This window comes from Neomonachus schauinslandi, chromosome 8, assembly GCF_002201575.2.
Source record: "Neomonachus schauinslandi chromosome 8, ASM220157v2, whole genome shotgun sequence".
Lineage (NCBI taxonomy): Eukaryota > Metazoa > Chordata > Mammalia > Carnivora > Phocidae > Neomonachus > Neomonachus schauinslandi.
In genome coordinates this window covers 110235065-110257567 of record NC_058410.1, presented here as the reverse complement: position 1 = coordinate 110257567, position 22503 = coordinate 110235065, and the positions used below count along the sequence as shown (strand labels likewise).

General features: G+C 38.8%; 1 protein-coding gene across 1 annotated transcript in view; it reads right to left on the bottom strand.

The window, feature by feature from the left end:
* KIF6 (kinesin family member 6) overlaps window positions 1-22503 on the bottom strand; it is a 430038-nt gene that overhangs the window by 273018 nt on the left and 134517 nt on the right. The window contains exons 7-9 of the mRNA XM_044917220.1: window positions 15497-15703; window positions 6109-6252; window positions 5100-5186 (exon numbers count right to left, since the gene is read on the bottom strand). Of these exons, the coding sequence (XP_044773155.1) occupies window positions 5100-5186; window positions 6109-6252; window positions 15497-15703 (438 nt within the window). The remainder of the gene's footprint in view (window positions 1-5099; window positions 5187-6108; window positions 6253-15496; window positions 15704-22503) is intronic.

Genomic DNA, 22503 nt, shown 5'->3' with positions numbered 1-22503 from the left:
ATATTCATAGTTTGATGAGTCTTTTCAAACTATGGGTGAATGTTTAATGTTAAAAATACTTTTTCTGCATCTAGTGATGTGATCAGATAAGTTTTCTCTTTTCAACTGTGAATGTGACGAATCACCTTGATTCAAGTGATTTTTTTTAGCATGAACTACTTCAGATATACAAAAAGATATAAAGGATATCTTGTGAACCCACTACTTAGCTTAAGTGAACATCAATATACCTACTATGTAGCTTAAGAAATAAAACCTTACAGATGCTTTTGAAGCCTGAACCTCTGTATAGCCTTCTCTAAATGAATCCCCCATTACCATTACCTGAAATTTGGTGTTTATTTTTCCCATGGCTCTTTTTCTTTTACTATATACACTAACATGTTTTTTAATGATACATTATCTTTCAATTCCCAAAATAAACCCAACTAGCTCATGATACCACATATTGTATTAATAATCATAATGCAAAGTTCCTAAAACAAGAATTGGCAGACTGAATTCAATTTATATTCTTCCTTCAATATTTGGTAAACTTAAAAAAAAACATGGAGTCTGCTCCATCCTTCCTTCCTTCCTTCTTTCTCTTCCTCCCTCTTCCCCTTCCTCCCCCCTTCCCCCGTTCCTTCTTTCCTCTTTCTCTTTTTCTTTCTCTCCTTTTGGTAGCTTTGTTATTATTGAGTCTATTAGTCATAGATATATTCATGTTTTTAAAAATTCTTCTTAAAATATAAAATAATAAAATAAATTCTTCTTGCATTAGCTTCAGTGTTATGTTTTTATAGGAAATTGTCCATTTTGTTTGTTTTTAAATTTACTGCCATAAAGTCTTTCAACATACTTTATTATTATTTTAAGCTATCTACTGTACCTATAGTTAAGGCCTCTTTTCATTCCAAATACTGTGTGGATTTCTGCCTTCTTTATTCTTTTCTTCATTAATTTTCCCAGAGATTTTTTCATTTTATTAATAGATTAAAAATCAACTTCAGGTTTGGTTACTCCTCTCCACTGTATCTTTGCTTTGGGCTTTGTTTTCGCTCATTTTTACACTTTTTAATTCCTGTCTTTCTACTCTTTTGGATTTATTTTATTGCTCCTTTATCTAACTTCTTGGCTTGGAGTCTACCAGACCAAGGGAGTTTGTAAATTTGAACTTGAAACCCATGGGAAGCAGAGCCTCAGGATTTCAAATTTCCAGAGAAACCACCTTTTGCTCCACCTGAAGTTCAGGTTAAGGCAGATAAGCTTCCCTAGCATCTTCCTATGCCAGTGGGCAGATTTTTTCCTTTCTGGCTCACCCTTTCACTGGTTTTATGTTGGGAAGTATAGAGGATGTCATGGGTTCATCATCCATCTTCCAAGATTCCAGGGCTCCAACTTTGATGCCTTTCTTACAATTCCCTTCATCCCTTTACTCCAGGACAACTGCAGCTTCAGCTTGGTTTCTGGGCCCTGGAGAATTACATTACCTTATTCAACCTCAGACATATATTTCAAAAGTGCTTGTTAAATTTTATATATAGGTGGAGCTCATATTATCTCTGCCACATTGACAGGATCAGAAGTTACAAAGAATAGGATACTGAGTATTTTGAACATGTCAGTCCTCCTAGAATTTCATTTAAATGCACAGGATTGAGTGGGTTTTCGTTGTTTGCTTCTTTTCAAAAACATGCTCAGAACCATCAAGCTCTGCAGAGTGAAAATCCTTAGACAGGAACTATGTGAGTCATTCATTTGTATCTCCCCCCCCCCCACTAAATTAATATTGATGCCATATTTTCTACTTCTGCTAAGGCTTTCAAAGTCAAATCTAACAACCAAATTAACTTCTGTCACTGAACAGAAATCTCAAAACTAAGCCAACTTTTCATGATTTTGAGATTATTACACTTAATATTTGTATAATTTGTATATTATACAAATATAAATAATGTATATTTAATGTACATAAATATACATTATGTAAATAATGTATATTTACATTACATGCATGTAAATATAACTGGCCACGACTGTGTCGCACGCATCCCACTCACACCTCCCATCAAATTACTGTAGAAACTTTGTAAGGAGAGCCATCCTTAGAAGATTTTTTTTAAAGATTTTATTTATTTATTTGAGAGAGAGAGTGCACAAGAGCGGGTAGGGTTAGAGGGAGAAACAGACTCCCCACTGAGTAGGGAGCCCGATGTGGGACTCGATCCTGGGACTCCAGGATCATGACCTGAGCCAAAGGCAGTTACTTAACCTACTGAGCCACCCAGGCACCCCTGTCCTTAGATTTTGGCCCATACGAGTCACGAAAGACTCTGACCTCTTTACAATCCTTTTATCACCTTGTCTTACTGAGGTATTAAAACTTGTAAAGAAAGCAAGTCAAAACCCTGGTGATCCTGATCTTAGAGGGCTGGTTCCATATGTGCCATTGGATTTTGAGAGCAAGATATTGGAAATCCCATCCAAGTTGTGTTTTGGGTGGTTTTGAGGACAAATTTGCAATTGCCACCTGTGCTTCAGAAAAGCTCTGTCCATAAAGTCATGAACAGTAATGTCAGTTTTTAGAAGCCATTATAAAAGAGACCAGGAGATAATACTTGTCAATTACCAGATTGTTCTGCACCAGGAAGATCTCAATATATATATATTTTTTTACCTACAAATCTTATTTTATTTTATTTATTGTTTAGATTCAATTAGCCAACATATAGTACATCATTAGTTTCAGATATAGTGTTAAATAATTTATCAGTTACATATTACACCCAGTGCTCATCACCTCACAAATAAAACTGGACCATTTTCTTACACCATACACAAAGATAAACTCAAAATGGATTAAAGACCTCAATGTGAGACAGGAATCCATCAAAATCCTAGAGGAGGACATAGGCAGTAACCTCTTCAACATCAGCCACAGCAACTTCTTTCAAGACATGTCTCCAAAGGCAAGGGAAACAAAAGGAAAAATGAACTATTGGGACTTCACCAAGATAAAAAGCTTCTGCACAGCAAAGGAAATAGTCAACAAAACTAAGAGGCAACCCACGGAATGGGAGAAGATATTTGCAAATGACATATCAGATAAAGGGCTGGTATCCAAGATCTATAAAGAACTTAAAAATTCAACACCTAGAAAACAAATAATCCAGTCAAGAAATGGGCAGAAGACATGAACATTTGTATGTCTTTCCAAAGAAGACATACAAATGGCCAACAGACACATGAAAAAGTGCTCAGTGTCACTTGGCATCAGGGAAATATAAATGAAAACCACAATGAGATACCACCTCACACCCATCAGAATGGCTAAAATTAACAAGGAAGACCTCAATATTTGTTCAATTAACAGCTGTCAGCTTTGACTCAGGTTTCTTTCTTCTTTACATTTCTTGCAGCCCTACATCAAACACATGACAACGTTCACCTTTTTTCACATTCTTCAAGTACCCTCAAAGTTTCTCTAGCCAAATTTAAAGAAAAAAAACCCTCCAGCATTTAATATGTTCATTTTCCTTCAATTACGCACTAATTTTTGTTTTCAGGCTAACAACTCATGGCTGTCTTTCTCAGGCTGTGATGCTACAGGGCTGCTTGCTGGTGAGGCAGGGATGGCAGAAGAAGTCATCCTATGAGTTCCCTTCCACTTGACTCATGTCTTAGAATTCTGACTCCTTCTTCCAGCGGGGGCACTGTGTGACCAGAGCCTGTGCTGCAAAGAGGCCCTGCCTCACCCACTTGGTTTCTCCAGAAGAGATTTCCATCTGGGCTGCTCAAGCTCCTGAGGCAAGCGGGGTAAAACAAGTAACCACATTATTCTTTTAACCTTGTCTCTATACTTCAGCGCAATGATTTCAGGGAGACAGGGCAAACAATCAGAAGGAAATAATTAATATGGGTAACAGTGGATTTGAGAAGGTTATTATTATTATTATTATTATTATTATTATTTTGGAATTTGAGGAATTTATAAATGAAGCAGTGTTGGTGAGATTTCACACCCTTTTTTATAATGTGTACTGCTAAGCCTACACTAGCTTATGTTCTAGAGAAAATTTTAAAAGCTGAGTGATTTGAAAAGTAATATAATCTTAATTTGGGAATGTACAAAATTGAAATATTTTATTTCTACATTTTCAATGTTGGCATAAGTTGATTCCATGTTGTATTTCATTTAGAAAAGACTAACAAAATAGAGAGAAAACATCTGCATTTAAAATGAGGATCTGAGTCATGGAACTTGCAAATATTTTTGCTTTAAAAAAGCACTCTGATAAAGCAGGATTCATTGTTATAAAACTAGAAGTTTGGCTATTTTTCCATGGACCCAACCAATGATTAATTTTTTTAAAGATTTATTTATTTATTTTGAGAGAGCAAGAGAAAGCAAGGGAGCAGGAGAAGGGGCAGAGAGAGAGAGAAACAGAGAATCTTAAGCAGATTCCTCACTGAGCACGGAGCCCAACACGGGGCTCAATCCCATGACCCTGAGATCATGACCTGAACTGAAATCAAGAGTTGGATGCTTAACTGACTGAGCCACCCAGGCACCCCAATGATTAATTTTTTTGTCTCTAAAGTAAGTAAGAGGACAGTTGTGCAAAATACGGTTCTACTTAATAACCATTAAAACTTCTTTTTCTCTGTTAGCTTTTATAGAAGATGGTCTATTATTATTATCTCTAGAAACTTAAACTGATGTTTTCTGAAAGGCTACTACCTGCATGTAAATATAACTGGCCATGACTGTGTTGCACGCATCCTCAGGACTCATTTCATTATCCTAGGAGCAGACTGATGGGACTGCAGGCGGCAGGTCCTTGCATCAGACCGTCTGCACCTGAATCCTGGCTCTGCCACTTGTGGAGGCTGTGACTCTCAACAAGTTAGTTAACATTTCTGTGCCTCAGTTTTGTCATCTGTAAAGCGGGAATGGAGATGACATCTACTCATAAGCTTCTTGTGAGAATTTAATAAATTGATATGTTTCCAATACTTAGAACACTGCCTGGTATGGAGGACGTGCCCCTCAAGTTTTACTAATCTTTGATCCACTTTGATTTTTCTTCCAGACTCGTAAGTTCAAAGCTGCTTACCAATTTAGGATCGATTTCTTCATTAAGAACAGCTTCATTCTTTATGAGCGCCACTCGTTGTGCAAATCTGCAGGTAGATATCGACTCCTATAAAGCAAAATAACTCCTTAAACTGTTATGGCTTAGAGAGATAAACCTTAATTTTTGTTCACAGAAGAAAGAAGCACATCTAAAGAGTGATGTGTATAAAACACAATGAGGGAACATACCTCCAAATTAGGAAGCTTTGCTCTAGAATATCAGTTTTATTAAAATTTTATTTTGGCCTAATAAAATGATCCATGCCAAACATGTGGGAGATCATGAGGTCCTACGTGGTGACTGTATGTAGTTTTCAACTATTAATCTATGAAACCAGAGCCACATATATGTCATAATCATAGCAGATACTATTATAATCCACAAACCTGAATGACTACAAAATAAACACTTGTAACAGGCCAGAAAGAGGCTTTGTGAGACATCTTAGAATGCACTTAGGGATTAGCCTCGTTTTGGAAGACACCCTGCCACTTCTTGTTTTCCTCTTCTGGAGAAAGTCTGGATCCCAAGCATTAGACTGTGGTGCATAAAACATGAAGCTGAGTCTAAAGCAACCTAGGAAAGCCAGTCAGTAGCCAGCCCTTGAGCTGCACTCAGTGACAGGTCTAGGGACACATCCTAGAGATGCCTCCAAGGTATCTTAGTAATCAGGAGCTAAACAGAACAGAAGCTAATGGGTCTCCTCTCTCATGTCCTCTGGCCAAGATAACTAACCCAGCAGCAGGCTTTCCAAAATTTGTGTCTGAGCCTTCTTCCCACCATCCTGGGCTGTGTGAAGTCCATTCTTAAATGGGGGTAATTATACTGCTGGCAAACCAGCCAAAGCTGTGAACTCTATAGGGTGTTTACATCTCAGAGCATACCCCAACCCAGCTGAAAAGATGGAAACCCACCCAGGACCCTCAACGCCATCTCATAAACTAGCAACAGAAACTCAGACTGAGATCTCCAGAAAGAACCAACATACGTCGATATTCCTTTTCTCTAAAGAGAGTGTTGCGATCATGGTCGTCATGCAGTTCCCTCCCAAACTGTCTCTTAGGACACTGGTCATCATGGAGTTCCTGTAGGGAATGTGTGCACGGTGTTTTTCAGAAAGAGCAATGATCACCTGTGGCATGGTAGAAAAATAATGGCATTAGGTTAGCAGACAATGCACATCTGGAGCTCAGCTAAGCTGCAACTGCAGTGAAAATTCAAACAGAAATCATAACTGAATGCAGGGTAACATCTAAAACTTGGGCTCAAAATAAATATCTTAACATGATTTGGTACAATAATGGTAGAGATGGAGGGAAGTAAACTTAGCGAAAACAGACCACTGTGAACGCTGTAATTTTGGACAGATGATATAACTTGGCATAGAATAGGATACATTATTATCTTGTCTTCAGCCATTGGAAAATTCATGTAAAATTCTAAAGGAAATCATGCCAGAGTTTTAAAATCTTACCAAAATTGATCTCTATGACCCATCTTTAAGGCAGAAGAGGCAGAGCAGTAAATAAGAACTATGAGAGACAGCAGGGGTTAGTGTGGAGATCCAAGAATCTGGTACCACATTGTCCAGGTCCAAATTCTAGCCTTACTAGGACATGTCACTCAACATCTCTGCTTCAGTGTCCTCAACTGTAAAACAGAGAAAAGATAACATCTACCTCGTAGGGAGTTGGGATGACTGAGAGTTAAAATGTACAAATTACTTTGAGAAGTACCTAGCTCAGTGCTGTATATGTGTTTGCTACCATTCTAAGTGATGGAGGAAGTTTATGTTGGTTCAACTAAGGCTTGCTCATCTTACTTTTCACTTAATAGGAAGGTACTAGCTGGATGAAAGGTTGCTGTGGAATTGTCCCCAAAGGGAGCCACCAGGGGTTCACAGTTTTCCTAGGAAGATGAACCCAGTGCTAGGATGTCCATCCCAAGTATGAGGAATAAGACACCCACAGATGTGACTTCAGAGGCATCACAAGGACCCGACTCTTGAAAATACCTCTAATAACACCTACCATTGTTCTAACCTTCCCTCCCTTCCCATCAGAACTTCTTCTACTCCCTTGGTTTATAAAACAAGGTTGTTTTCATTTTTTTTTTTTTTTAAGATTTTATTTATTTATTTGAGAGAGAGAATGAGAGAGAGAGCACATGAGAGGGGGGAGGGTCAGAGGGAGAAGCGGACTCCTTGCTGAGCAGAGAGCCCGATGTGGGACTCGATCCCAGGACTCCAGGATCATGACCTGAGCCGAAGGCAGTCGCTTAACCAACTGAGCCACCCAGGCACCCAAACAAGGTTGTTTTCAAAGGCTGTTTGGGGCAAAAACACACAATACCACTGGTCCTGCTTTAAATTCATGACCACAGATTTTATTATAAACCAGATATCCTGTGATAATTTCTCTCAAAAATTACTTCTCCACTCTCAGGAATGAGGCTTTCACATCTTATCCTTTTGTTTCAGACCTCCACCCAGCCTCCTCTTCCTGCCTTTAGTCTTAGCTTATGGCCACACACCCTTCTATTAGATGTGAGCAGCCAGACCAGAACCATCTGCTGTCCCATCACTAAATGCCCCACACACTCTGCCCTTCCTGTGTCACCAAACTGCTCCTTCTAAGGCCAGCCCCTTATTCTCTCCTTCTCCTCTCACTTACCTTACTCCTAAAATTATCCCTTTTCTTCTCCATCATTTCTCTCTCTCACTTGGATCATTCCCACCCTGCATGCCCACTAGTCTAAAGACTAAGATGGCTCTTGCCAAGGCTCAGCAACCCCTGTTGTACCCAAAGCATTTATTGCCATCTTATTAGACTTTTGAGTTGAGTAAGCATTCAACCCAGGTACTCACTGCCTCCTTTTGGAAAAACACTTTATTCATTGGTAACCAGGACACCACATTTCCCTGGTTTTCATCTGCCCTCAAACACTAGTTAATGAATGCTTCCTTTCCTTCTTCCTAAATTATAAACATCCGCGTGCTCCAGGGCTCAGTCCTTGATCCTCTTCTCTTTCTTATCTACATTCTCTCTGTGGAATCTCATCCAATCCCCTGGCATTAAATACATATATATTCTGACATCTCCTCAACTGATATCATCAGCTTCCACCTGTTCCCTGAGCTGCTGTCTCTGTGGCAACCCTAAATCTCCATTTGGATGTCTATTCTTGACCTTCTCACCCCTCTCCCCACAAATCTGATTCTTTTCCGGTCTTTACCCATCATTATTGATAGCACCACCATCTACCTAGTGGCTCAGGACAAAACCCTGGGCATCATCCTTATTTCCCCTCATTTCCAACATCTAATCCATCAGCGATTTCTATTAGTTTTACCTAAAAGACATGCCCATTCCAGGCCAAGCCTCCATCATCCCTTCCTTGGACTACACAAGGCTTTGACTCAGTCCTTGTTTCTCTTTTTGCCCACCCTCCCCACCTCCCCACCCCCCCGGTCTACTCTCCACAGAGAAATCTTTATAAAATATAAGTTACATCAAGTCACTTCCTTGCTTACAACCTTCCCATAGCTTCCTGAAACACCACAATGACCCAAGTCCTGCATGATCTGGTTCCTACCTATCTGTTCTCATCTTCTGTTGTGCTTTCATAGCCCACATTTGCCTTGCTGCTGCTCCACCATACCAAGATTGTCTCCACCCCTTTGAATTTGTTCTTTTTATCTAGAATGTTGCCCAGATTTTCATATCGCTTCCTGTTTCACATCAGTCAAATTTTTGCTCACATCTTGTCTCCTCACAAGGGCTTTCACTGAATACCTTGTCAAATGTAACATACCTATCTCCAGGCTTTTAATCTATTTCATTTTTCTTCCTGTTCTTATCACTATTTGAAATTCTATTCATTTATTTACTTTTTTAAATTTGCTTCCTTACTTGGCTTTCAGCTTCATTAGGCCAGGGACTTTGTTTCTCTCATTCACAGTTCTACCCCACTGCCTAGAGCAGTGTCTGGTCCCCAGTCCATGGGGCAGAAACTACATTGTCTTATTACTCAGTTCTCAGGATAACCCCCATTCTAGTTTCACTTACTATGAAGCAACACTTCCTGTCTCTCTTACAACTCAACGCTCTACATGAGACCTAGCTCCATCAAAAGGACACTCTTGTGGGAGTGGGGCTGGGAGGTGAGTGATGAGAGGTGGTGGCCACAAAGAGGAAGATCAGATTTATAGGAGAGTGTGGTGGCGAAAGCATCTGGTTCCTTTGAGGCAGCTGCAGGAACTTTCTGGAAGCCAGGACTTACTGTCCTGGGTGCCAAGGGGGGATAATGGTAATATTTCACAGAGCAGTTCAGTGGTGTGGTTAGATGTGTCTCTTATTTGCTGTGCTTTGGGCTGGGTAGTATCCAAGCCCAGTTTTCTAACTTTTCTTGAGGTTCTTTATGTTTAATAAATTCTATGTTGCTTAAATTAGCTACAGTAGGTTTTCCAGTTTATGATTAAGAAATCTGACTAATACAACATGTGTTCAACAACTTTATGTGAAATAAATAAATAAATAAATGAGTAATTAGCTTCACCTAGGAAGACAGCACGAGGATCAATAGTATGGAATGAGATTTGGTGGAACTGAGTTTCGATGTAATTGGAAAGGAAGTGGGGAACGTGGCAGACCCAAATCTGAGTGGCAAGGTGGTAGCAGGGGATGCTGAGTAGAACTCCAGACCCTCAGAACCAAGAGGACAAATGAAATATCTCTAACAATCAAGGCAGGCCCAAATGCCAAACACCAGACCAAACAGGGGTTGGTCTGACAGATGTGTGAGAGGGTGGCATTATTGTTTATGAATCATAATTAAGTATCTGACAATGTTCTAAGTACTTTGAAATTCTTTTATAAAACAAATGTCACTATTTTTTTTTCCTGCTCCAGGAAACAATCTCTTCTATTCAACAGCTTTATGACAATTTAGATGACATAAAGGAGGATATGCTTATTAAACTTCATGCTGGTATTAAATTCAATGGGGTTAGTTAATTTGCTATTGGCTGCAGTAACAGAAAATGTAGCCCAAACTGGATTTATTCATAAGGTAAATTTATTGGCCTATGTAACTATAATAGGAAAGGTTTTAGGTTACACATAACCCAAAAGGTCAGTGCTGCCACCAAGGATTTAGTTTTCGCCAATATCTCTGCTCTACCTTCTATGTTGTAGAAGTCTGCCTCTCTTCATGGCCACGGGATGGCTGCCAAATATCCTTATTTATAACTGATGTCAGAGAGTTCTCTAATCATTAAACATATATCCCGAGCTTCCCTAGGGACCAACTTGGGTCATGGGCCCATGTCTGAACCAATCACTACAGCCGAGGCTCCAACTGGCTTAGACTAGTCAAGGTCTACTCCTAGATCTGGGATGGGCTCATGGCTGCTACTCTTGCAGTGAATGTTGTAAAGGCAATTCCAAAGCCCTTTCCAGAAAGGGTTCTAAAATGGTTCAAGAGAATAATTAAAATTCCAAATGTGACTATGGATTGGAAAGCATGGTCTTTAAAAATGGGGAAAATGAAAGCAGTGCATAATAAAAGAAAGAACCCCGGACTTAGAGGCAGAATCTAGCTGCCTCACTTGTGCAATTTTAGGCAGATCTCTTAAATTTATTAGTCTCTGTTTCCTCACCTGTAGAAGTGGGATTAAAATACCTGCCTATCTCACAGAAATGTTTTAAAGATGAATAGAGATTGTTTCTGGGATAGTAAAACAAAAAGCACTCCGTTTGCAGAGGTATCCAGGCTATGTTCTTTAGGATCCCTCTGGACACTTGTTACAGCTATATAAAGCCAGTCCTGGGCCATTTCTCTACCAGAGAGCTCTGAACAGGCATCTTCTCAGCTCTAAAGGAGCCTGGGTATATCAGAATAAGTCCAGACCCCTTGGAGAAGATACAGATATTCAGAGTGACCCAGAAATGGCCGGTATTCGGGAAAGAGGCAAAGATGGATTATTCTTTTTTTTTAAATTTTTAAAATTTTTAAAATTTTTTTAAAGATTTTTATTTATTTGACAGAGAGAGAGATAGCGAGAGCAGGAACACAAGCAGGGGGAGTAGGAGAGGGAGAAGCAGGCTTCCCGCCGAGCAGGGAGCCCAATGTGGGACTCGATCCCAGGACCCTGGGATCATGACCTGGGAGCCGAAAGCAGACGCTTAACGACTGAGCCACCCAGGCGCCCAAGATGGATTATTCTTTACGGGGTTGCTTTGGGCTCTCTAAATTGGCCCGGAACCAAATGATCTGAACGGCACAGGCTAAGGAGATGGTTATACAACCTGGATTTTTTTTTTAAATGTTTACTCCCACTTGGAATTCCATGTATAAATACAAAAAAAAAAAAAAATGTTCGGGAAGGCATTCTTTAAGCAACAAAGAGTAGAAACTCACATTATACTTAATAATATCTTCAAGTACCTAGAAACTATTCTTAAAATCAATCAATCAGATTACTATTCAATGAATTAAAGAGATTTTCTTTTAAAGAGCTCAGCACATGGAAAATTATCCTCTGAAAACTGACAGTGATTTGGAGTGGTTACAACTGGCACTGGCAACATTAGTTTTTCTCCTGAACACACACATTCAGTGGAAGCCAAGTGGAAACTGAAACTCTGAAGAAGTCCCACTTATGGTGGATAACTGTCTGAAGGAAAACCAGATTCTGATTTCTGTAGAGGCAGAGAGCAAACACTCTGTTCCCAGTGGTTTCTCACTTGATGTTTGGGCTGATAGAGACTGAGGGTCACACCAGGAGCACCCGGTGAGGCTTATGGTAAGAACAAGTATGCATGCTCTCCTCCTTTTCTTCCATGGATTTAATTTCTAGGGCTGAGATGTACCCTCTTATTGTGGCTTAAAATGTTTTTGAGGAGACTTTTTGGAAAGAGTACTGCATACACAAGGAAAATTCCAAAACCAACAATACTCTGACAAACAGAAATTTATTTACTTATAAGCACAATAAGGTGCATTCAACTCAGAAAGGCTGTACCCTGGGAGCAGGTGTAAGGTCCACAATGATGGCCAGAAAGGCAGTGACGGTTCTGCATGGGATCTCTATAACCAACATGGGCTAATAAGTGTAAGAGAGGTTACCAGATTTTCTATTCCCTAGGACATCTCCATCTATATATTGAAACTGAGATTGAGAGGATGTAATTAATTACATGAATTAATGAATTGCTAATACAGCATTTATCTGACCATATGTAAGGATTTGTTTATATGCTTTGCTCCTTCACTGGATAACTTGATAGCACCATTTCTCAATTGTGTATTTACTCCCATTGTCTAACATAACTCATAGCACTTCAAAGACACTTAGTCACAGTTTGTTGCATGAATGAGTGAAATGAATGAATGAATGAATGAATGGAGTTAAACTAAAATGTGTTATACTTCCAGTCTGTTAACCCCATAATCAAGTCCTGCATAAAGAAAACCTGGGTATAAAAGTCCTTGAATTACGTTATTTCATTAATAGTATCTGCCCCTCTTTTTATTATTCTCCTTCCCCTGTACTCCTTGGTTCTCTCTCGCTTATCTCTTTCTATGTGAAATACCAAAATTTCTCTACTACCCACCTACTTCCTCTCTCACCACAACTCCTAGATTTACTCAACCCCACTATCTATGTCCATATCCGGCAGTTTTCCATATTTCTGTCCCTCTTCCCTCTCATGCTAATCTTCCCCTCCTTCTCTCTCTGTTACCTTATGCCATAACCTCCAGGAAGACATTTGTAGATCAGTGTAAGTAGTTAACAGCTGGAGTGATGCGTTGGATGCACATGAAACAGATAACTGACATTCAGAAAGCCAAAGGTCAATGACATGTGAGTATTGCTGTGGCCCTGGCTAAATTGAACCCCCTGGACTGGAGCTAAGGGCTAATAGACTCCCAGTTCCCACTGCCTGACATGCTCTAACCCCAGCCCTGCCTGGTTCCCTCCTACTTGTTTTTTGAGTCTCTGTTTAATATCAGCCCTGAGAGAACTTTCATTCCCTTTGCCCTCCTCAGCCGAAGTCTGGTCCCCCATTACAAGCTCTCCTTACCCCTTGGCCTTTCTCTGAACAACTCACCTGGAGGACAGCCAAGTACTTAATGACTATTTATTCCATGCGCATCTCCCTGCACTGGCCCCTGAGACCTTTGGTGCAAGGGCCGTTTCTACTTTGTTCAGCACTATGCTCCAGTGCCTAGCGCAGTCCTCAGCACACTACTGCTCCTTGTAAATAAATAAATTCATTATATAGAAAATCAAATGCATAGAGCCACCAAGACTACTCACATGAGGCTGATGTTATAAGAATTTTGAAGAGAAGAGATGTGGGGAGAGGAAGAGATTTAATGAGAAGTAGCAGCTTGCAAAGGTTGTGTAGAATGAAGAGAGGATTAGGGGCAGAAGGTTTTCCTTGAGTGATAACAATTGGTGGAAATTCTGATTTAACTAATGAATATAATTTTGTATGAACAGATGGGCACAATGGGGATTAAAGCAGACAGTGCTACCATCAGAAACAACTGGGTATATTTCTTTGAAATAAAGCACTTTGAATATAGTCCATTATGTTTTCATGTCAGTGTTTTATAAGTGTTCTATTAAGTAAAAAGCTGTTAAGCAAAAGTACTATGTAATATTTGAGCAAGGAAGAGGTAGGGAAGGCTGAGTCTTGTCAGAAACACTAAAATCATCTGAACACCATGCAGGCCATTAATCTCTGGGTGCTGCCTTACTGGGGTTCATTTAGTCAGAGCCTAACTACATGCACCTTGTTCAGATACAGCTCCCTTAGGTTTCTCTCAATCTGCTTTCTCAGCCAACTTGACCATTAGGAAGCATTTAACATCAGGACAATATCAGTCTCAAAAGGGTTTATTAGGCAGTAAAAGAAAAGGGGGGGAGTTCTGTTTGTTTTTTCAAATCTTTTAGCCTCCAACACTCATTAGCAAGTCCTTCTGCCTTGCCAATATACTCTGTACTTCTCTTCTCCAGTTTTTGATCATGCTTTTCTCTTTTTTTTTTTTTCTTAGAATTTGGAAGCAGTTGCCATCTTTAACATTCAAGTCACAGCACTTTACTCATGGAGCTGGAAGAACTTGAGAAATCATCTAATTCAATATGCTCATTTTAGGGATGAGGATTTTTTTTTTTTCTGGAAAATTTATTTAGCTAAATTCAGATGAGCTTTCTTTGCACTTGGAGTCAGATTCAGAAATCAAAAATAGAGCATAAACTGGGATAGATTGTAGTAAACTTGAGGTAGGGGTTGGCAGGGGAAGAAGCTAAAGCAAAGAGAACCTTCATAGGATCACAATCACCAGCTAGATGAAGTCACCAGAAGCTGAAAAGATATCAGTCATCTCTAAATTATGTTCCCACAACTAATCTACTAGCCTGAAAAGATAGGCCATGGGAGGCCATTTATAACCTATACTCACATCCACTACAAATTTTATAATAAAAACAATTAGTTTTAACAGCCTCTATAATAAATTATTATTAATGCTGCCAAAAAGCAGTACTGAGAAAAAACAAAAACAAAAACAAAAACAAAAACAATAAGGTATAGTGAGAGAAAACATGGTCTTTGGAGCCAAGCAATTCAAGATTCGAATCCTCATCTCACCATTAGCTGGTAACCTTGGGAAGGCCTCAGGAAGACCTGAGTTTTAAAATCTTTAAGATGGGAATAATTAGTACCAACAGTATACGGCTGTTGGAAGGTTTAAATGCAATGGTATATACAAAATGCTAGTAGCTACACCACTGTTCACAGCAGCATTATTCACAATAGCCAAAAGGAGTAAGAACCCAAGCATCCATTGATGGATGAATGGATAAACAGGGCATGGCACGTGCATATAATAAAACATTACTCAGCTTTACAGAGGAATGAAATTCAAATACATGCTACAACATGGATGGACTTTGAAGACATTATGCTAAGTGACATACACCAGACTGAAAAGGACAAATATTGTATGATTCCACGTATTTGAGTATCTAGAACAGGCAAGTTCATAGAGACAGAAAATAGAATAGAGGTCACCAGGTACTGGGAGCATAAGGAAATGGAAAATTATTGTTTAATGAGTACAGAGCTTCTGTTTGGGGTCATGAAAACGTTCTGGAAATAGATGGCAGTGATGGTTACACAACACTGTGAACTTAATGACACAGAATTGTACACTTAAAAATGATTAAAATGATGAAGTTTATGTTATGTATATTTTACCAAAATAAAGGAAGAAAACAATAAAACAACAATGCTAGCAGAGTGCCTGATGCAGTCTATCAGCAAATGTTGGATACAGTTACACCCCGTTGTGCCCATTTTTACCTGTTCTAAGTAATGTAGGGACAAGTTGATATACTTGGCCTCTGTTAGAAGTTGGCCCCCTACTCCAGTCTTCGCAACTCGCTCTGAACCAGCCAGGTCAACCAAATGAAGTTTAGCATGCCGGACAGTTGCAGATCCTGGTTCCTTGCTTGATAAATGAATAGTGAAAATGCAGTGGGAACGAGTTGAAGCCTGGTTCATTGGAGTCTGTAAAATGAAAGTGCAAAACAAAATTAATGTGAACAATGAGAATTTTGGCAGACTATCAAAAAGTTTAGATTTATGTTTGTAATGGTATGACATTTCCAATGAAGCTAATGCTGTCAAACTCAACAAAAAGCTTGTAGTTGAGATCTCTCAAAGTGAGTTATTTTTAATATACTGTCTCTTGAATGACTGACAACAGATATGGATGGGTTAATTCAGAAAGTGAGGAAAGAGTTCAAATGAAGTAAAGCATGGGTCCTCTTACTAATATGATAACTTAATTTCATTACATGACCACACTCCCTACCGTAACCTTGGCTAGCCATACTGCAAATGCTTAATGGGAATGTCATGGGAAAAAAGGTGAAAATGGATGCAGTGGGGGAATTCATTATACACTTATATATATATAATATATATATTTCTCTGTATTAACCTATATATTCCATGCAATTGAAATAAAAATACCACACATTATGTTTGTGGAACAGAACAAACAAATTGATTCTAAAACACAGATGGAAGAGCAAATATTAAAAAATAACAAAAATAATTCTGTGAAAGAAGAACAAGAGAGGGGAACTTGTCCTGCTATACATCAGGGTATATCATAATGCCACGGTAATTAAAACAGTGTGGTGTTGCTGCAGGAACAGATAAACAGTAAAACATGTTGGGCTCATTTCAGCACTCTGTATAAGATAGAGGAGACATCACACTGCCGTGGAGAAAGGATGGACTAATTAACAAATGGTGCTACAATAACCGGCTCTCCATCTTAAACAAAATAAATTTAGGTTGCTTTCTCACACCAGACACAAATAAATTCCAGAATGTATTAAAGACTTATGCATAAAATAACACAATTTTAACACTAATATAAGAAAATACAGAAGGATATCATAGTCAACCCAAGGTAGTAATGGATCTTTTTTTTTTAATAAAGATTTATTTGAAATTTATTTGAGAGAGAGAGAAAGTGAGAGAGCGAGTGGGGAGAGAGGCAGAGGAAGAGATCTCAAGCAGACTCCCCACTGACCGTGGAGCCTGACACGGGGCTCAATCTCATAACCCATGAGATCATGACCTGAGCCAAAATCACAAGTCAGCCACTTAACCGACTGAGCCACCCAGGCGTCCCTAGTAATGGATCTTTTATGATAAGACATTAAACACAAAAATGAATTGATTGAAAGTATTTGACCAAATTATCCAAAATTGAAGAACTTCTGGGTGATAAAATCTGCCACAAATTTAGAAGACTGGGAGATGATATTTGCAATCCATACAGCTGACAGAAGATTAATATTTGAAATAAAGAACTCCCACATGTCAATAAGAAAAAGACAACTCAGAAAAAAATGAGCAAAGGATATGAACAGGCAACCCATAAAGAGGAAACCTGAACATGGTCAATAAGTATTTGAAAAAAAGTGCTCAAACTCACAAATAATCAGGACAAATAATTTGAGCCATAATGATAAACTATTTCATTCACATCTGTCAGACTGACAAAATTAAAAAAAAAACAAAGTCTAATGAGATAAGGTTTGTAAAGATACAAGGAAATGGGAACTTTTATATACTGCTGGTGAGAATATACATTAAGAATCCATTTTTGATAGAGCTACCACATGATCCAGCAATTGCACTACTGGGTATTTATCCCAAAGATACAAATGTAGGGATCCAAAGGGATACGTGCACCCCGATGTTTATAGTAGCAATGTCCACAATAGCCAAACTGTGGAAAGAGCCAAGATGTCCATCGACAGATGAATGGATAAAGAAGAGGTGGTATATATATACAATGGAATATTATGCAGCCATAAAAAGGAATGAGATCTTGCCATTTGCAACAACGTGCATGGAACTGGAGGGTATTATGCTGAGCGAAATAAGTCAATCAGAGAAAGACATGTATCATATGACCTCACTGATATGAGGAATTCTTAATCTCAGGAAACAAACTGAGGGTTGCTGGAGTGGGGGGTGGGGTGGGAGGGATGGGGTGACTGGGTGATAGACACTGGGGAGGGTATGTGCTCTAGTAAGCGCTGTGAATTGTGCAAGACTGTTGAATCTCAGATCTGTACCTCTGAAACAAATAATGCAATATATGTTAAGAAAAAAAAAAAAAGAAGATAGTGGGAGGGGAAGAATGAAGCGGGGGAAATTGGAGGGGGAGACGAACCATGAGAGACGATGGACTCTGAAAAACAAACTGAGGGTTCTAGAGGGGAGGGGGGTGGGAGGATGGGTTAGCCTGGTGATGGGTATTAAAGAGGGCACGTTCTGCATGGAGCCCTGGGTGTTATGCACAAACAATGAATCATGGAACACTACATCTAAAACCAATGTAATGTATGGTGATTAACATAACAATAAAAATTTTTTAAAAAAAGAATCAATTTTTGAGAGCAATTTGACAATATGTGATAAGGTTGCAGATGCATATAACCTACAACCCAGTCTCAGACTACGAGGTATTTCCTGGAGAGAAATCTGAAACAGGGAACACCAGGAGAGAGAAAAGGTGTGGATAATATACACACATATGAACATTTACTGCAACACTGTTTGGGGATAGTAAAAAATTGGTGCAAGATGTATCACCTAAATGAACATCTGTGGTGGAAAAGATGAATAAACTGGGATAATTCAAACTATAGAGAAGTTAAAATGAAGCACCTTTTGGATAGATTGACAGATGGGATTTCTGAAATGCTGAAGAAAAAAAGCATATTAAAGAATGATATAAACTTAGATAATCAAAATGATACCTGTGATAGAACTTAGGTAATCAAAAAAGCAATGTTACCTAAAAAATTTGTTCATGGCTCTATAACTTAGGTCATTAAAGTACAAAAATATGGTTTGGAAGGACACAGCAAATTAATGATAAGAGTTGCCTTTGTGAGGGATACAAAGTAAAAGGCCAACAAGAGGACTTCAATTGTATCTGTAATATTCTATGTATTTAAAATGATCAGAAGCAAATTCTGATACCTAAAAATAAAAAATCATCTAAAAATATTCCAAATGAGTGCTCACATAAGTAAATGGGTGCAGCTCTCCACCTCTGCAAAATGGGATTTAATGAAACAATTTCCATATGGATGCTCACGTATTCAGATAGGGTAACACACTTGGATGCTATTTTAACCAGAAATTTCTTTCTGTAAATAGGAGTTCTTGATATACACCATTGTTGATTTATACCAAGTAGCAAAATACACTGATGTCAAAATACTGGCATTATTTTGGTGATGATGTAGCCAGTGAGTTAAATGGGCTGAAAATGTGACCCCATTACCTGTTGCCACAATTACTATACCCAGATCTGGCCAGTGTGTGATTTTGCATGCTGAAGTGGATCGGCAAATAACTGTGCCTGCAAAACCGCAACTCAAATTTAGACCCTAAGTTGAGGTGTCTTGAAAGTGACTGGAAGTTATTTGCAGAACTTAAACATGGGTTTCATTTCACTGTTATATTCACACAACGATAAATTCTACAGTACTGTCACAAAAGTCAAATTGGCGATTGATATAAATGAACAACACAGAGACTATCCCCAACAGCTGTCTTCAGCATCTACATGGATACACTGAAATCACAGCAAAATGTGGCCATTAGCAAATAATGGAAGAGTGGACCCATTTCAAAGGAATGTGAAATTTACATCAAGTTAAATTGTATTTCTGGAGTCTGTAATTAAAATGCAGTAATATGCTGTCAGAGTCCATGCCTACAATTTTGTAACTTCTCATAAATATTTCCTGCATGAAGTAGTAGTTGCTGTCCTCTTAGCTAAAATTTTCTTAAACCTCAGAAAACATTCTTTATGTGTAGCTGTTTTAAGTGTGATTGAATGTGCTGGTGTCTGCTCTGTGTTTATTTAAGGGTGTCTTTATGTCTCATAAGCATGCCCCTACATTTGTCCTTTTAAAGGTAAAATTGTATTAAAACATTTCTGAAACTGCCTAAGAACAGATGGCAGCATTTAGGCAGATTCATTCAAATTTAAGCGCACATTTTAAACAAATGTGCTCTTGGCACTAGAGCCTGTGTCTTTGGAAAAATTTTAGTGATGATTAATCATCTGCATGCAGAGAGCTTTCACATTTTCATATCAGTCTATGGCTACAGCTCTGCATCAGGCAGCACAAAGAGTAGAAGGAAAGTAAGACATAGACCTTGCCCTCAAGGAATTTATAATCTAGTTCAAGAGCTAAAGACAAAACAAGTGAAATGAGAGTGAATGATGAGAAAAAGGCAAATGTGCAATAAAGAAAGTGGTCTGTTCTCAGAATTGAGTATCCTGATCCTCTAGGCAATACCTGAGAATGATAGCCATCCCCTCATTCTGGAAGTTCTCCACCTACCCTGCCCCTTTGGTTTCTATAATCAAACATTTTTCTGGCACTTTTTTTTTCTTTTCTTTTTTAGAGAGAGAGAGAGAGCGAGAACTCACATGAGCAGGGAACAGTGGGGGGTGGGTGGGCAGGGAGGAAGGGCAGGGGGAGAGAGAGAATCTTAAGCAGGCTCCACACCCAGTGTGGAGCCCAATACAGGGCTCAATCTCACAACCCTGAGATTATGACCTGAGCCAAAATCAAGAGTCAGAAGCTTAACCAACTGAGCCACCCAGGCTCCTCGTGTTCTGGCACTTTCTAACTGCTGTCTCCTTTTCCTTTATTGGATCCTTTTCTCTCTAGTCCCTAAAACAGGTATGTCTCAAGCTGTGGTCATCATATTTCTTCCCCTTGGAAAGCTCTTCTTCTATAGCTCTGATTACCACTGGATAGGCACTATAGTGGGATTAAAAGTCACATACCAATGATTTTAGAATTTGGTATTGGGACACCTGGTTTCAAGTCCTGTTTCGTCACTTACTAGTGTTGAAATCTTAAGCAAATTTACATAATTTTGGTTTTCATGTCTTTGTAATGCCATAATAAGACTTGCTTTGCTGGGGCACCTGGGTGGCTCAGTCAGTTAAGCATCAGACTCTTGATTTTGGCTCAGGGTCATGATCTCAGGGTCATGAGATCAAGCCCAGCATCTGGCTCCATGCTCAGCAGGGAGTCTGCTTGAGATTCTCTCGCTCCCTCTCCCTCTGCCCCTCCCTCCACTTGCAAACACACACACACACTCTCTCTAAAATAAATAAATAAATAAATAAATAAATAAATATCTTTTAAAAAAAAAAGACTTGCTTTGTTGCAAAGAGCTATGCTGAGTGTTGAAGTGGCCCATGAACCATAAAAGATCATATAAACGTCCATCTCTGTTGATACTCACTCTATTCAGATGCCTCCCATATCCTTATTTCCAACCACAAATTCTCTGTACACTAGATTAGAATGTGTACGAGCCCATCTGATAATTGTCTCTTAAATGACTTGCCAGCATCTTGGACCTAATGTTCCCCCAAAACCACCTCATCACTTTCCTTCATTCTGTGTCCTACACATGGGTATCCAATCCATTTTATTCCTGTTCAATTAACCTCTATTTGTCTCCAAATATCCTTTATCCCCCACCTAGGTCATGACATTCTCTCCTCATTAGTCTCCCCATATTTACTCTTGTCTCCTCCAATTGTTCTCCACCTTGCAGATAGAGTAATATTTTTAAAAGACGTATTTGATTGTGTCAATCCTACCTATATCCCTGAATTAGACTATCATGCTCCCTAAGACTAAATATCTCTAGTTCCTTCAAGTGTGTCTTAAGCAGCTGTTTCTCAAAATCTTTTTTTTAAATATAGCAGGCACTGTGATACCCTGAATTGCATATATTGTTTCTAATGTAGCCTCACCACAGCAGAGGACATTGGAATCTGGGCAATCTAAATCTTGTGTTGCCAGTAAATAGCACTTAAAGAATTCTACCATATTTACTCAACTTTTTACCCATGCTATGAAATTTACCATGCTATGAAACCCACCCCCCCCACACACATTTATTTGATGACTGATTTAATTAGAATGTTACAATCTCTTGAGATATTTCTGGAACCGATTTCTGGTGTTTTGTTTTGTTTTGCAATTTTGTGCTATCTATAAATGAAAATATCCTCATCCAAATAATTTGTAAGACACCTAACAGAGCAAAACAACAACACTCCATGAACACTCCTATCCTCTTATCCTGTTAGGCAACAGTTTTGGACATTTTCCAATTGGCTTCAATCCAAGTACTTTCATATACCTTCAATTTCTCTTTATATCCCCAAGGATGTTTTGAGTGACTTTATTAAATAAATTGGATTCATTTGATCTATGAATTTTTATAACCTTATCAAAAAGGTGAATGGAATTAGTTTAGGGTAAATCAATGTTGACTCTTTCCTAATTGCTTACTGACATTATTTAAGAATCCTTGATCAGATTCTTGTCTTAGGGCATAGTGTCAAAAATACTAACTTGTCATTTTCCGAATATGTTTTCCTTTTTGTAAAAGTTGAAAATAGATGACTTTCTTTTAGGGGGCAAATGTCTAAAAACCCAGGCTCACTGGGTCCCTTATAGATTCATCATAATAAAGTCCGTCTGAAGGGTTACCTCCTCTAACAAAGTCTCTCTACTTCCTTCCTCCTCCCACCCAGATTCTGAGCTCCTTCAGGCTGGGACTGTATCTTATTCATCACTGTAACCCTAGCATAACATAACATGTGTTCAAAAATAATTGTTTAATTGTTGACCTTATTCATTTCTAGCTTTGTGGAATCTCTATGGCATGCTCCATAATTTCTAAAAATCTCCATATAATTCGGAGACCACATCTGAAAA